The 13,644-nt window shown below is 43.3% G+C and overlaps 1 protein-coding gene across 1 annotated transcript in view; it reads left to right on the plus strand.

Moving 5' to 3' along the window:
• The window catches only part of LOC126291604 (uncharacterized), a 95,489-nt gene that overhangs the window by 67,393 nt on the left and 14,452 nt on the right, over nt 1-13,644 (plus strand). Inside the window, exon 8 of the mRNA XM_049985140.1 lies at nt 6,859-7,014. Within this exon, the coding sequence (XP_049841097.1) occupies nt 6,859-7,014 (156 nt within the window). The remainder of the gene's footprint in view (nt 1-6,858; nt 7,015-13,644) is intronic.

Genomic DNA, 13,644 nt, shown 5'->3' on the forward strand with positions numbered 1-13,644 from the left:
ACGATGGGTTCGATGACGGTTTGGATGTACCGTGCACGATTCAGTGTCCCGTCGACGATCACCAGAGGTGTACGGCCAGTGTAGGAGATCGCTCCCCACACCATGTTGCCGGGTGTTGGCCCTGTGTGCCTCGGTCGTATGCAGTCCTGATTGTGGCGCTCACCTGCACGGCGCCAAACACGCATACGACCATCATTGGCACCAAGGCAGAAGCGACTCTCATCGCTGAAGACGACACGTCTCCATTCGTCCCTCCATTCACGCCTGTCGCGACACCACTGGAGGCGGGCTGCACGATGTTGGGGCGTGAGCGGAAGACGGCCTAACGGTGTGCGGGACCGTAGCCCAGCTTCATGGAGACGGTTGCGAATGGTCCTCGCCGATACCCCAGGAGCAACAGTTTCCCTAATTTGCTGGGAAGTGGCGGTGCGGTCACCTACGGCACTGCGTAGGATCTTACGGTCTTGGCGTGCATCCGTGCGTCGCTGCGGTCCAGTCCCAGGTCGACGGGCACGTGCACCTTCCGCCGACCACTGGCGACAACATCGATGTACTGTGGAGACCTCACGCCCCACGTGTTGAGCAATTCGGCGGTACGTCCACCCGGCCTCCCGCATGCCCACTATACGCCCTCGCTCAAAGTCCGTCAACTGCACATACGGTTCACGTCCACGCTGTCGCGGCATGCTACCAGTGTTAAAGAGTGCGATGGAGTTCCGTATGCCACGGCAAACTGGCTGACACTGACGGCGGCGGTGCACAAATGCTGCGCAGCTAGCGCCATTCGACGGCCAACACCGCGGTTCCTGGTGTGTCCGCTGTGCCGTGCCTGTGATCATTGCTTGTATAGCCCTCTCTCAGTGTCCGGAGCAAGTATGGTGGGTCTGACACACCGGTGTCAATGTGTTCTTTTTTCCATTTCCAGGAGTGTATTTGATGCGTAGCGAAACATCGATAAGAATTACAGAGAATCTAAAAAACGTTCAAAATAAAGATCATTGCGCAAGCGCAGTGAAACCGAAGCTCGTGCATACGTGGTGATGCGTAAATAGAAAGTTGCGTATCACACAGAAAAAAGGTGGCCTCCATACAAATGGAATTCTGCTTGTTAGAATTTAACAGTTGTCGTTCTGTCATGATAATGAACAGAAGATTTCGTCTGCGCTGTGGTCGACCACCTCCAAATGCCAACAACATTCGCAAATGGCACCAGCAGTTTGAAGAGACAGGATGTTTGTGAGAAGGCCACGTGTACCAGCACAGAAGTTGAAAGAATTCGCCTTCCTTCGAAAGTAATCCACGGAAATCGACCTACGAAGCCAGCCAGTATGTAGCTACAAATACCACAAACCCAGAATCAAACTCTACATAACTCAAATTTTATAGCAATTGAAACAAGGTGGTTACGGCGAACGTATGAATTTCTGCATCTACATATAAACTCTGCAAATCACTGTGACGTGCACGGTGGAGGACACATACCTTTGTACCAGTTATTAGGGCTTTACCTTCCACTCAATTACGGGGCAGAGGAAGAATGATTGCCTAAAGACCTCTGTGTGCGCTATTTTTTCTTTTTTACCAGTCTATCCACACGATCTCCACGGGAGCGATACATTGGGGGAGGGAGAGGTGTAGTACAATATACTCCTAGAGTCATCATTTAACCCTTTCCTGCCCGTACTGTGAAAAACAGTACCAAAAGATTTAACATTTGGGAGAATATTACCGTAGCAACTAAAAACACAGTAGTGCACTGTAATACATTTAATTGTTTTAATTTATGTGTATGTAAAAGTGGCAATGCTGAGAGCCCTGTCATGCTGCAATTATCGCATCTGACCGTGTTATTTACTTACTGCAATAGTAATCCAGTTTATTAACCGAAACGGTACGAAACCAGATTACGATCTTCAAAACACTCACAATATTGTTCTTTCACATTTAGCAGGTTCAGTATGTGCGTAAACTCTTATGACGAAATGAACACCACAGAGAAGAAATATCTCTGGAGTGAGCAATGCGTTTGAACATGTTATCGACATTAAGCTGGACTTGTCACGTGATCTCAGGACGATGTTGTTGATGACCAATTCACATTGGCTGTCATGTCACGTTAATTCATGTCACGTAAAAATATTTCACAATGCATTTCAAATGGCGGCATTCACAAAGGCCATCACGGACTATCACATCACATCTCAGGTAGAAAGTTTCGACGGCATCGTCTTTTTCCAACAAATTATGATTGTTTTCGAGGCAAACTGCAAGATCAGATATCTGAAAGCGAAAAATTACTTAGGTTTTACAATAACAAACTGGAGCTGACTCTCACAAAGTATATAATAATTAAGAACATAACTAACAAAGCAATTTCCTTTTAATAGCATTTAAGTCAAATCGTCAGCTATAACGAAGGAGAAAAATACAGTTGTTTATAACGCTATTACTTACGTAAGAAAAAGAGATAATGGAAAAGATAAACAGGCTCTATTTATTTCTTTGAAGCTATTGTTTGAGATTTTTGTACGTGTATAATTTTTCCAGTAAATAAATGTCGATATTATGAAACGTTCTTTCACTTCTCAGTACTTTAACATATGTTACGAAGTTTGGTTTGGCCGTTATGAAACGTTCTCGTTGTTACTTTTTCAATTCTACTAAACTCCGACTTTCGTGCCACAGATGTTGATTTATAGCCCCGTTTTCAACGTACAGTACTGGGCTAAGCGAAATGACGTGACGTGACGGACAGTGTAAATGCATGCTAACCTGACAGTGCTGTTATGTGATGCCCGTTCATTTTGTTCTTTAAAGATAAGAGCCCACTTTATTTCAGCTATCGAGTGCAAATTTTTATAGTATCTGCAAGGCGCCTATACCAAATCCACAGCACTTACGAAGGGAATCTGTCTGTACTAGCGATATGATGACATGCAAAATTTACAGGATGCTTTACACATAAACCTACACTATCGACGGTGGCAATGTATGTAGACAACACAAAATAAATTCTGCGCATCTGAATACTCACTCCAGAGATATGTCTGCTCTATGGAGCAACACAACGATACGACAGACTGTCGAATTTTTTCCTTCTTACGTGGCAGAGATACTGGACTACCATAACCAAGGAATTTCCTGTCCTACACCAGAGGTACATAGACGTTCCAAAAGGATGCCAGTGCATGAATTCATCAAATTCCCACAAGGCAGGAATCGGATAAAGCCGAACCTTGAAACTTTGTAAGTTTTATTGGGCTAGTTTACGTCTATTACGCTATGAAAATGTTGGAAATTGTGAAGAAAATAGCATTTGCTGCATGTCTCATTTTTAGTGGTGAGACATCCTTCCACAGAGGTGACAATATTCGAGTAGGGGGCACAGAAAAGTCTTCGTGTGTAACCGAACGTCAGGGTGACTCACAGAAACTTAATGTTTAGTCATTCATGTCCTTCAGTAACATACTTGAGCAATGGCTGATGCAACATGTTGGTACGGATTCCGCGGATTACATCTTTCAGCAAGATGGAGCACCCTCCACTTTGGAGTACACAGGTTCGCAAATTTTTAAAACAACAGCTTTAAACTGTTGGATCTGTCTTTGTGGATATGACAATGCTGTATTCTGCTGTTGGTCACCTACACATCCGTATCTGAAACCTGTCGATTCCTTTTTATCAGTTTGTGTGAAAAACCTTGTGTATGTGCCTCCTTCGCCGGCCGCGGTGGCCGAGCGGTTCTAGGCGCTACAGTCTGGAACCAGGCGACCGCTAAGGTCGCAGGTTCGAAACCTACCTCGGGCATGGATGTGTGTGATGTCCTTAGGTTTGTTAGGTTGAAGTAGTTCTACGTTCTAGGGGACTGATGACCTCAGAAGTTAAGTCCCATAGTGCTCAGAGCCATTTGAGCCATTTTGTGCCTCCTTCACCAAAAACAATTCTAAAACTGAAAACACATTTCTGATGTCCTCTATTCGATGACTCCACATATGTTTCAGAATGTATGGTGTAAAACGGATTATCGCTTAGATGTCATAGGGTCATATACAGCACATATAAAGAAAGTACTTTTTTTAACATTCTCTTACGTTCTCTCTCTCTAAAGAAAAATCAGTTGGCGTCAGGTGCAGAGAACGGAACACAGTATCATCATATTTGGTAAAACCGATCTAGTGGTTTCGAAGATGTTGGTTGAAAATGTGCAAACCTCCATATCCCCACATAGTGGTGCTCCATCTTACTGAAGAATTACGTCCTAATTCTTTACCAGGCTGTGGAGTTGGCCATTAATGAAACATTTTCAGCAAATTTTTATTGAAACACTTAGCTTAGCGAAGAAAAACGGACAGTACAATTTTTGTGCTGACATCGGAACAGAAATCATTACCTTTCGGTGAGACAAGGTAATATTCAATTAAATTTTGAACTTGCTTTCACATTCTCTGTAATTCTTACCGATGGATCGCTATGCATTCAATAGCCATAGCCGTATTTCATCGCTATATTCATTTTGAAATGCCCTGTACTTGCAATGTTGTGTATCTCTTGGTTTCAGTTCTGATTAAATTGATAACGTTTGCAATTAGTTGCTAATTCAATGCTGTTTATCTTGTATGAGAGAACAACTGTTACTCATCTTTTTCGCCACATTTTTATTTTTTATTTTCAAACAAATACTTTACATTTAATTGTTTAAGGTATAAAAAAGTGTTATAATAATAAGTACTTATTTTACAACAAATATTTTGTTTTCAGTCATTTGGATTTTATAGAAGCAATTTTGGGGTGACTCTTTATTGACATTAGTTGTTAGTGTAGTCTGTAGATTGAGGACTTTAGTTTCATTATCAAGCACCACATACCTTTATCCAAATAACTCAACACAGAATATTTAGTCTAATAACAGTTATTCTTATCTACAAGCAACTTCAGTACAAACTAGTTAACAAACAAAAACATATGTTTACTATTTGGTTTATTATTATTCTTTTTCATGCTTACTAGGTAGCTTCAACAGCGCACAACTTCCTTTCTTATTTTAAATCTTGATCTACAGATTTCTAAATGGAAGGTAGAGCATACACTTTCTAGACAATGTATCGATGTTGGAATTGCGTGGAACGAGATCCACTCATATAGGAACATAAAAGAGAAAAACATATTTACGCTTGCTAATGAATTGCTGAGAATCACACCAGCAAAGTAAGTCTTTCTCACAAAATAACAGCTTCTGTAAATTCTACAAGGTTAACAACATCGCTACAATGCTAATACCACTCATCTAAAGTGTTAACGTTTACTTTAAAAAAACTATTTTTTTACGTCTAGTTGCATGAGGGCATGAGTAGGACCAAAAAATAACCTGTTCATTAATGTTAACACTAATCATGTACACACCTCTTGCAAACTTGCAAGATCCTCTGGTGGTACTAAACCTCCACAAATATTTCTTGGTGTAGCTACTAGTTTGCATTAGGTGATATAGACATCTTGCAGTATGACTGGTCGAAATTATTCACTGTAAACTGCAAGTTTTAAGATAACTCTCGGTTATCTCAGTGGATCGGCGCGTAAACCTTCCTCCCACATGTTCTGTGCAATGTTCTCACAGATGTAGTCCTTTGTAGCAAATCTCATAGGATATTGGAATCGTTCGAAGATGCAAACGGTCCAACTGTGTGGCTGTGATCTGTTTTATGGGAGCTAATCAACTTAAAATAATATTTCGGGATACGATTGCCATTCATTTATTGACATCTGCTGTGAAGTAAATAACAGTCACCCAGTTTGATACAAATAACATAAAAAAAATGCGGAAGGTACGAGAGCATGTTCGACACTGGGATCAGATCTGGAGTGCATCCTAATGCCGACTGAAGAGCCAGGAGTGCAACAGAAATTTCTGGAACACTTGGATAGCAGGTGGGATGTGGAAGCTTAATGCCGAATATATTCGTTAACTAAATTAGATAATGTGAACATACATACCTACATCATTGGACATTGTTACCAGCAAATTGTCATAGTTTGGAAAAACGTAGTAAGTTTACAAAGTTAGCTCTTCGACAAAACTCTCACAAAATTTAATTGTTTAAATAAAATTTATATGCAGCACTTTAAAATGAAAAGAGGTAAAGAGTGATGTGTTCCTTACCTGAAGCCATTTATTTTCTAGATAATGAAACAAAGGCACCTTAAAAGTCAAACGATGCGAATTACAAAAATTTATAAACCTAAACTGAAAATGTTCCCTAAATGCGATGTACCATTTTCTGCAAAGCTAGCGCATATGGAAAATTACCTTTTTAAACATCCTCGAAATTACAGTGACAGAATTCCTAAATTAGACCTCCCTACCAGGTCACACATCTGCTTCCAAGTACGCCTGACAGCGTAGTGCCCTGTCTCCTGTCGAATGACTACTTAACAACTACATAATCTTTGGAATCCATAGAACCTCCTTCAAACATGCGCTCAGAAAAGGTGTTATCTCTGGCCAATATCTCAGACAAAACTGCCACTTCTCACACAACATCCTTTCAATTTTTCGCTCCCTGTATTTTACTCCATCTACCTTCGTGACTCGAAAGAGTGTAGTCCAGTCAACAGTGGCAAAAGCTTTCTCCACATCAACGAATGCTACAAATATAGATTTGCAGTGACTCAGTCCGTCTTCTGAGGCAAGTATTGCCTTGCGTGTTCTCACATTTTGCCTATGGCCAGACTGATCCTCACTGACATCAGCTTCTCCTACTTTTTCCACTCTTGTGTCAATAATTCGTATGCTCATTTTTCTACCATAACTTATGCTAATTCTTTGGAATCCGAATGATTGTGTGCCTACAAATGCGACAGGTGATGCTGGGGTACTACAATAACCCCAAAGCGACAGCGGAGACCATCAGAGATGACGGCTGGATACACACAGGAGACATCGGCTACTACGACGCAGAGTCCAACTTCTTCATCGTGGACAGGCTGAAGGAGCTCATCAAAGTCAAGGGCTTTTCGGTACGTATAGCTCTCTCGAATGTGACACCCCCAGTATGGTGAAACAGTGAAGGCAGTGGCAAGTGTTACACCATGTTGCACCAGTCCGATAACTGTCAAACTTTGTCGAGGTATCCCTATCATAACGGATATGAAATGATTATGTCCATTTTTAGCACCAGTATAAGCTATGAATCTTAGAGGTACGAATATACTCATACACTGATTACATTTGATTTGATTTGAACAGGGAAACAAAAACAACAGTGGTCATAGATCACTACTGATCGCAACAAAACACGGTTTATTGCGCTGTTTAAGTCCCCCCGACTCTAGCTTTGCGAACCAATACGCTTAAAAAGTAGTAGGAGGTCCTTTACTAGTTCTTTATTAGACAAAATTTCTTGAGAACTTGATGATCCTCGAATGCTCTGTCTTTTAACCTCCGACAATTTCTATTGGAACATTAGGTGTGGTGTGGCTTCATCACCCTCGCCACACAGCCCACACTTAGGGGCTTTGTTCCTATACCCACCGTTTGCAGGTGTTTCTTAAAGTCACTAGTCCTACCATAGGTTTATTCTGCCACCTTTTCACGCATGGGTTACTGAACAGCATCAGCTTCGAATATTTTTGTTTTGGGATCATAGATCAGTATTGTATGTGCTGCCTTGATTTAACCATCGCTTCAGTAATGGTTAGGACGTGTTCCAATCTAATAAATCGAGTCATCGCACCTGTCCTGGCGAGCCTATCAGTTTGATCATTGCCACTAATTCCTTAGTGACCAGGCACCCACAGCACGTTTACCCTGTTGGTTTCCCTTACTCTCAAAAGGGCTTTGTTGCAACCTGCGGCCGGCCGGGGTGGCCGAGCGGTTGTAGACGCTTCAGTCTGGAACCGTGCGACCACTACGGTCGCAGGTTCGAATCCTGCCTCAGGCATGGATGTGTGTGCTGTCCTTAGGTTAGTTAGGTTTAAGTAGTTCTAGGGGACTGATGACCTCAGAAGTTAAGTCCCATAGTGCTCAGAGCCATTTTTTTGCAAATTGCAACGATCCTTGATCTTGTTTTTGGGATAATAAAGAGTTCAGAGCTGCTTGGATCTCTGAATAAATAGAGATGCTACGATCCTTGTACCACCTACGTAGATTCCCCTCCTTGCACACCTTGATAACGGATATTCGTCCAATTGTCACCACCAATTCTTTTTATACAAGTAGCCGGAAGTATTGTATAGTCACCCAGCATTTTCCCCGACACTACCGTATTTGCCTCATTTCCTATATTGTGTGGGATTCTGGATAATCTATGGGTATCCAATTATTTCCAGTTTTTAGCTTGTATGGTCCCACAGTTGCCTCCATTTTGGCCCAATGTGTAATGAGGCCCTGCTGGTTGGTTGGTTGATTTGGGCAAGGGTATCAAAAAGCGGGGTCGTCAGTCCCATCAGATTAGATAAGGATGGGGAAGGAAGTCGGCCGTACTCTTTCAAAGGAACCATCCTGGCATTTGCCTGAAGCAATTTAGGGAACTCACAGAAAATCTAAATCAGAATGGCCAATTGCAAGTTTGATCTGCTGTCCTCCTGAATGAGAGTCCACTGTGCTAACCACTGCATGTCCAGCATGGTCTCCATCCCAGCAGTGTCCTACTTTGTTCCACCAAACTGAGGTCTCATAAATTATCATAGTTTCTACTGTAGTGGTATATACCCTACTTATGTGTTTATTAACGCTTGCAAGAGATCGTCCTCAAAACGTTTGTAGAAATTTCTTGGATTCCTAAAATATATGCTGCATCACTTAACGAAGATTGCTGGATGAGGATTGGTATGAAAGTATACGGCTTCCCATCACATCATAGAGATGCTCTATGGGTGAGATATTTGGGGATCGGGCAAACCAGTCAACGATTCGGGCATTTCTCAAGGAGTCCATGGTGTAAACTGCCTTGAGAGGTCTCGGGTAATCCTGTTTGGAATGCCATGTGGTATGAAGGAAATGATAACAGGATTTTCCATTCTTGCCACATAGTGGCGATCACTCGGCCTCCAATTAACAAATACCGAATCACACATATTGTCTTCTTCAGTAGATCCCCTCACGACAACTCCAGGAGTTGCAGAGGTGTGGGCTCGGGGATCGCTGCTTCTTATTAACTTTTGGCGAGTGGTCTGCGCGCACGTTGGAATGGATCTGACTGCGACAGATGGAAACGGAACTCATTGCTGAACACCAAAGAATTGCACTCGATGTCTCAGTTGAATCAGCCTCGACACCACGCATTTGTCTGTAGTGTGGAGTCAGCACCTCGACGACTCAGTCAGGCTTCCAGTAATGTGTTGCCCACAGCTCGTGGCGACAGCCTGCCTGTTTTTCAGCTGCTACCATCTGTAGCACCTTTCTCAAAATTCGAAAGATGGGCATGATCTGTTGCGATCATCCCCTGAGAAAGTTTCGGTAGCGTTAGGTACACCTGCTATTCGTCGTGTACTCACACCATTCTTCACCTGTAGGAATGGCTTTTTCTGTACTGAACATATGCTCATATAAGAATGAAATTTTAATCAAGATGTCGCGCAGGGGTACCAGTTTGGTAGGGTTCAGTCAAAGTGTAACATTTTGAATGCAACAACAAGTTTTCTGTTTCCATTTACCCTTTATTCAGTTATGTTTCTTGGTGGTATATTACTATTGAATGTGTATGTTTCTTTAAGAATTTTGAGAGCTTTCTGTTTACTATGAATGTTGGGCTGACTTGGAGGAAGTCCAAAGTTTTCTCTATGTATACTACTTTGAATGTATTTGCAGTTGCGAATTCCTTAAGTATGTCGTTCTATTCATAACACACACACACACACTTATATATATTTTGTTCTGTTCATAAAACACACAGATATATATAGTGAACAGAGCAACATACATAAGGAATTCGCAACTGCAAATACATTCAAAGTAGTATACATCGAGAAACCTTTATTCCTTATCTATGTTGTTCTGTTCATAGAACAACATACATAAGAAGTTCGCAACTGCCAATACATTCAAAGTAGTATAGATAGAGAAAACTTTGGACTTCCACACAAGGGCTTTGTTGCAACCTGCAACAAGCCTAACAATCCTTGATCTTGGGGGGGTTGATCTTTCAGGCATGACTAAAAGAACAGACACCATGTGTGTACAGTTCAGGAGAAGATGGCCAATGATTTGTTCAGAGCAGATGCACACCAGGCTCGGGAATCGGCGAAATGCCGCGAGTAATGAGGATAATGGGCAAGAGGCACTGCGTCAATAGTGTGTGGCCCAAGTTGAGAATGTTGGCGTGCTAGGGTAGACCGTGCAACTGCAGTGACTGCTGTGTCCAGGTGGGGCAGTGGTCAGCGCATCTGACTGGCAAGCAGGAGACCCGTTTTGAAATCCCGGTGCAGCATAAATTTTGAACGTTCCCCATTGATGTAAATCAGTAGCCGCTCATAGCCAATATCTGTAATTCACTTGTGTCTTAATGCTATGATTGTAAGAACAAACATTGAAACTCAGCAAAAAGCTCTTCAAAAATTCATAAAGACACACACATTCAATAGTAATAGAACACTTAGAAATATAGCAGAATTTACACAACACGTGAAAAACATAAAAAAGTTCCTGATGAAGCCACATTTGCCTAATTTGACATACGGAATCTTTATTCCTATATACCAAATCACGGATATTTCTGCCAACCTACATAAACATAAAAAAATTCCTTCCACTCGCATTGGAATCCTCACTCTCACACAACTATTTCAAATTCAACAATAAACTCTACAAACAGATAGTCTAGCAACGGTATCAAACCTTTCTGGATTATTAGCTCAAATATTTATAAACAATTTACAAAGCAAAGATCTGAAACCAACCACCATCTCTCCAAATCGTCATCTACTACTATTGATATGTAGAAGAGACTGTCATTTTAATCAATGGCACAAAAGATGGTATCAATGAATGGATCCGCTTGTTCAACAGCTCCCATGAAAACTAAGTTGCCAGTTGAACATCAAGCAGGTAACAGCACAAACTTCTTAAATCCTACTATTAAAACAGAGAATTTATCAGAATGAGATTTTCACTCTGCAGCGGAGTGTGCGCTGATATGAAACTTCCTAGCAGATTGCAACTATGTGCCGGACCGAGACTCGAACTCGGGACCTTTGCCTTTCGCGGGCAAGTGCTCTACCATCTGAGCTACCGAAGCACGACTCACGACCGGTCCTCACAGCTTTACTTCTGCCAGTATCTCGTCTCCTACCTTCCAAACTTTACAGAAGCTCTCGTGCCTGCGAAAGGCAAAGGTCCCGAGTTCGAGTCTCGGTCCGGCACACAATTTTAATCTGCCAGGAAGTTTCAAATTATCAGAAGCACACCACAACACACCAGCACGCTACCATTCACAGCTCCTCTTGTGACCCCACAGGCTACAAAATTGCAACATTACACTGTATGATCAGCAGGGCAATCCAGCCACCAATCTCTGAAGATAAATTAACAAGAAATTGAAACAATAAAACAGCCATTGAAAGTGACTATAACATCTCCATATCTTAAACACTCAATAATGGCAAAATAATCACAACACAAAAAACAAATAGAAAATTACATCTTCCATACAGTCCCACTTCACGATAATATTTCATATCAGACTGTCAATGCCTTCAAACGAAAAGGCATAAACATATACACTCCTGGAAATGGAAAAAGAACACATTGACACCGGTGTGTCAGACCCACCATACTTGCTCCGGACACTGCGAGAGGGCTGTACAAGCAATGATCACACGCACGGCACAGCGGACACACCAGGAACCGCGGTGTTGGCCGTCGAATGGCGCTAGCTGCGCAGCATTTGTGCACCGCCGCCGTCAGTGTCAGCCAGTTTGCCGTGGCATACGGAGCTCCATCGCAGTCTTTAACACTGGTAGCATGCCGCGACAGCGTGGACGTGAACCGTATGTGCAGTTGACGGACTTTGAGCGAGGGCGTATAGTGGGCATGCGGGAGGTCGGGTGGACGTACCGCCGAATTGCTCGACACGTGGGGCGTGAGGTCTCCACAGTACATCGATGTTGTCGCCAGTGGTCGGCGGAAGGTGCACGTGCCCGTCGACCTGGGACCGGACGGCAGCGACGCACGGATGCACGCCAAGACCGTAGGATCCTACGCAGTGCCGTAGGTGACCGCACCGCCACTTCCCAGCAAATTAGGGACACTGTTGCTCCTGGGGTATCGGCGAGGACCATTCGCAACCGTCTCCATGAAGCTGTGCTACGGTCCCGCACACCGTTACGCCGTCTTCCGCTCACGCCCCAACATCGTGCAGCCCGCCTCCAGTGGTGTCGCGACAGGCGTGAATGGAGGGACGAATGGAGACGTGTCGTCTTCAGCGATGAGAGTCGCTTCTGCCTTGGTGCCAATGATGGTCGTATGCGTGTTTGGCGCCGTGCAGGTGAGCGCCACAATCAGGACTGCATACGACCGAGGCACACAGGGCCAACACCCGGCATCATTGTGTGGGGAGTGATCTCCTACACTGGCCGTACACCTCTGGTGATCGTCGAGGGGACACTGAATCGTGCACGATACATCCAAACCGTCATCGAGCCCATCGTTCTACCATTCCTAGACCGGCAAGGGAACTTGCTGTTCCAACAGGACAATGCACGTCCGCATGTATCCCGTGCCACCCAACGTGCCCTAGAAGGTGTAAGTCAACTACCCTGGCCAGCAAGATCTCCGGATCTGTCCCCCATTGAGCATGTTTGGGACTGGATGAAGCGTCGTCTCATGCGGTCTGCACGTCCAGCACGAACGCTGGTCCAACTGAGGCGCCGGGTGGAAATGGCATGGCAAGCCGTTCCACAGGACTACATCCAGCATCTCTACGATCGTCTCCATGGGAGAATAGCAGCCTACATTGCTGCGAAAGGTGGATATACACTGTACTAGTGCCGACATTGTGCATGCTCTGTTACCTGTGTCTATGTGCCTGTGGTTCTGTCAGTGTGATCATGTTATGTATCTGACCCCAGGAATGTGTCAATAAAGTTTCCGCTTCCTGGGACAATGAATTCACGGTGTTCTTATTTCAATTTCCAGGAGTGTATTTTACCACCGACAAAAAGGTTGAGCAACCGTTACCTAATAACTCCAACTCAAGAGATCCGCTGCACCATACGGGTGTGTAAAAAATTTAATGTTTGGCCCAACCTAACAGGTAGAAGATTTGACATTAGCTTCAAAGAACACGTGGCAGCACTGAAAAACAAAATGTACCACACATCAGGAATATCCACTCAGCTGCATGAAACAAAACACCATGCTTACAACACAAGTATCAACATCCTACATAACCAACCTAAAGCCAAAAAACTAGACATCCTCGAAACACACAGAATATACAGTCACCACAGGAAACAACCTCAATGCATATTAAAGGACAAGAATGACAACAGTTATGGCAGCATTATCTCTGCTTTTAACAGGGGCGTACATTATTAAATATTCGTTACACACACACACACACACACACACACATACACACACGTCACCCCCACCTTCATTTCATATTTACCATGAAATTAGAACTGTTACTGTGACATTTTCCAAATGAG

The sequence above is a fragment of the Schistocerca gregaria genome, chromosome 9, assembly GCF_023897955.1.
Source record: "Schistocerca gregaria isolate iqSchGreg1 chromosome 9, iqSchGreg1.2, whole genome shotgun sequence".
Taxonomy (NCBI): domain Eukaryota; kingdom Metazoa; phylum Arthropoda; class Insecta; order Orthoptera; family Acrididae; genus Schistocerca; species Schistocerca gregaria.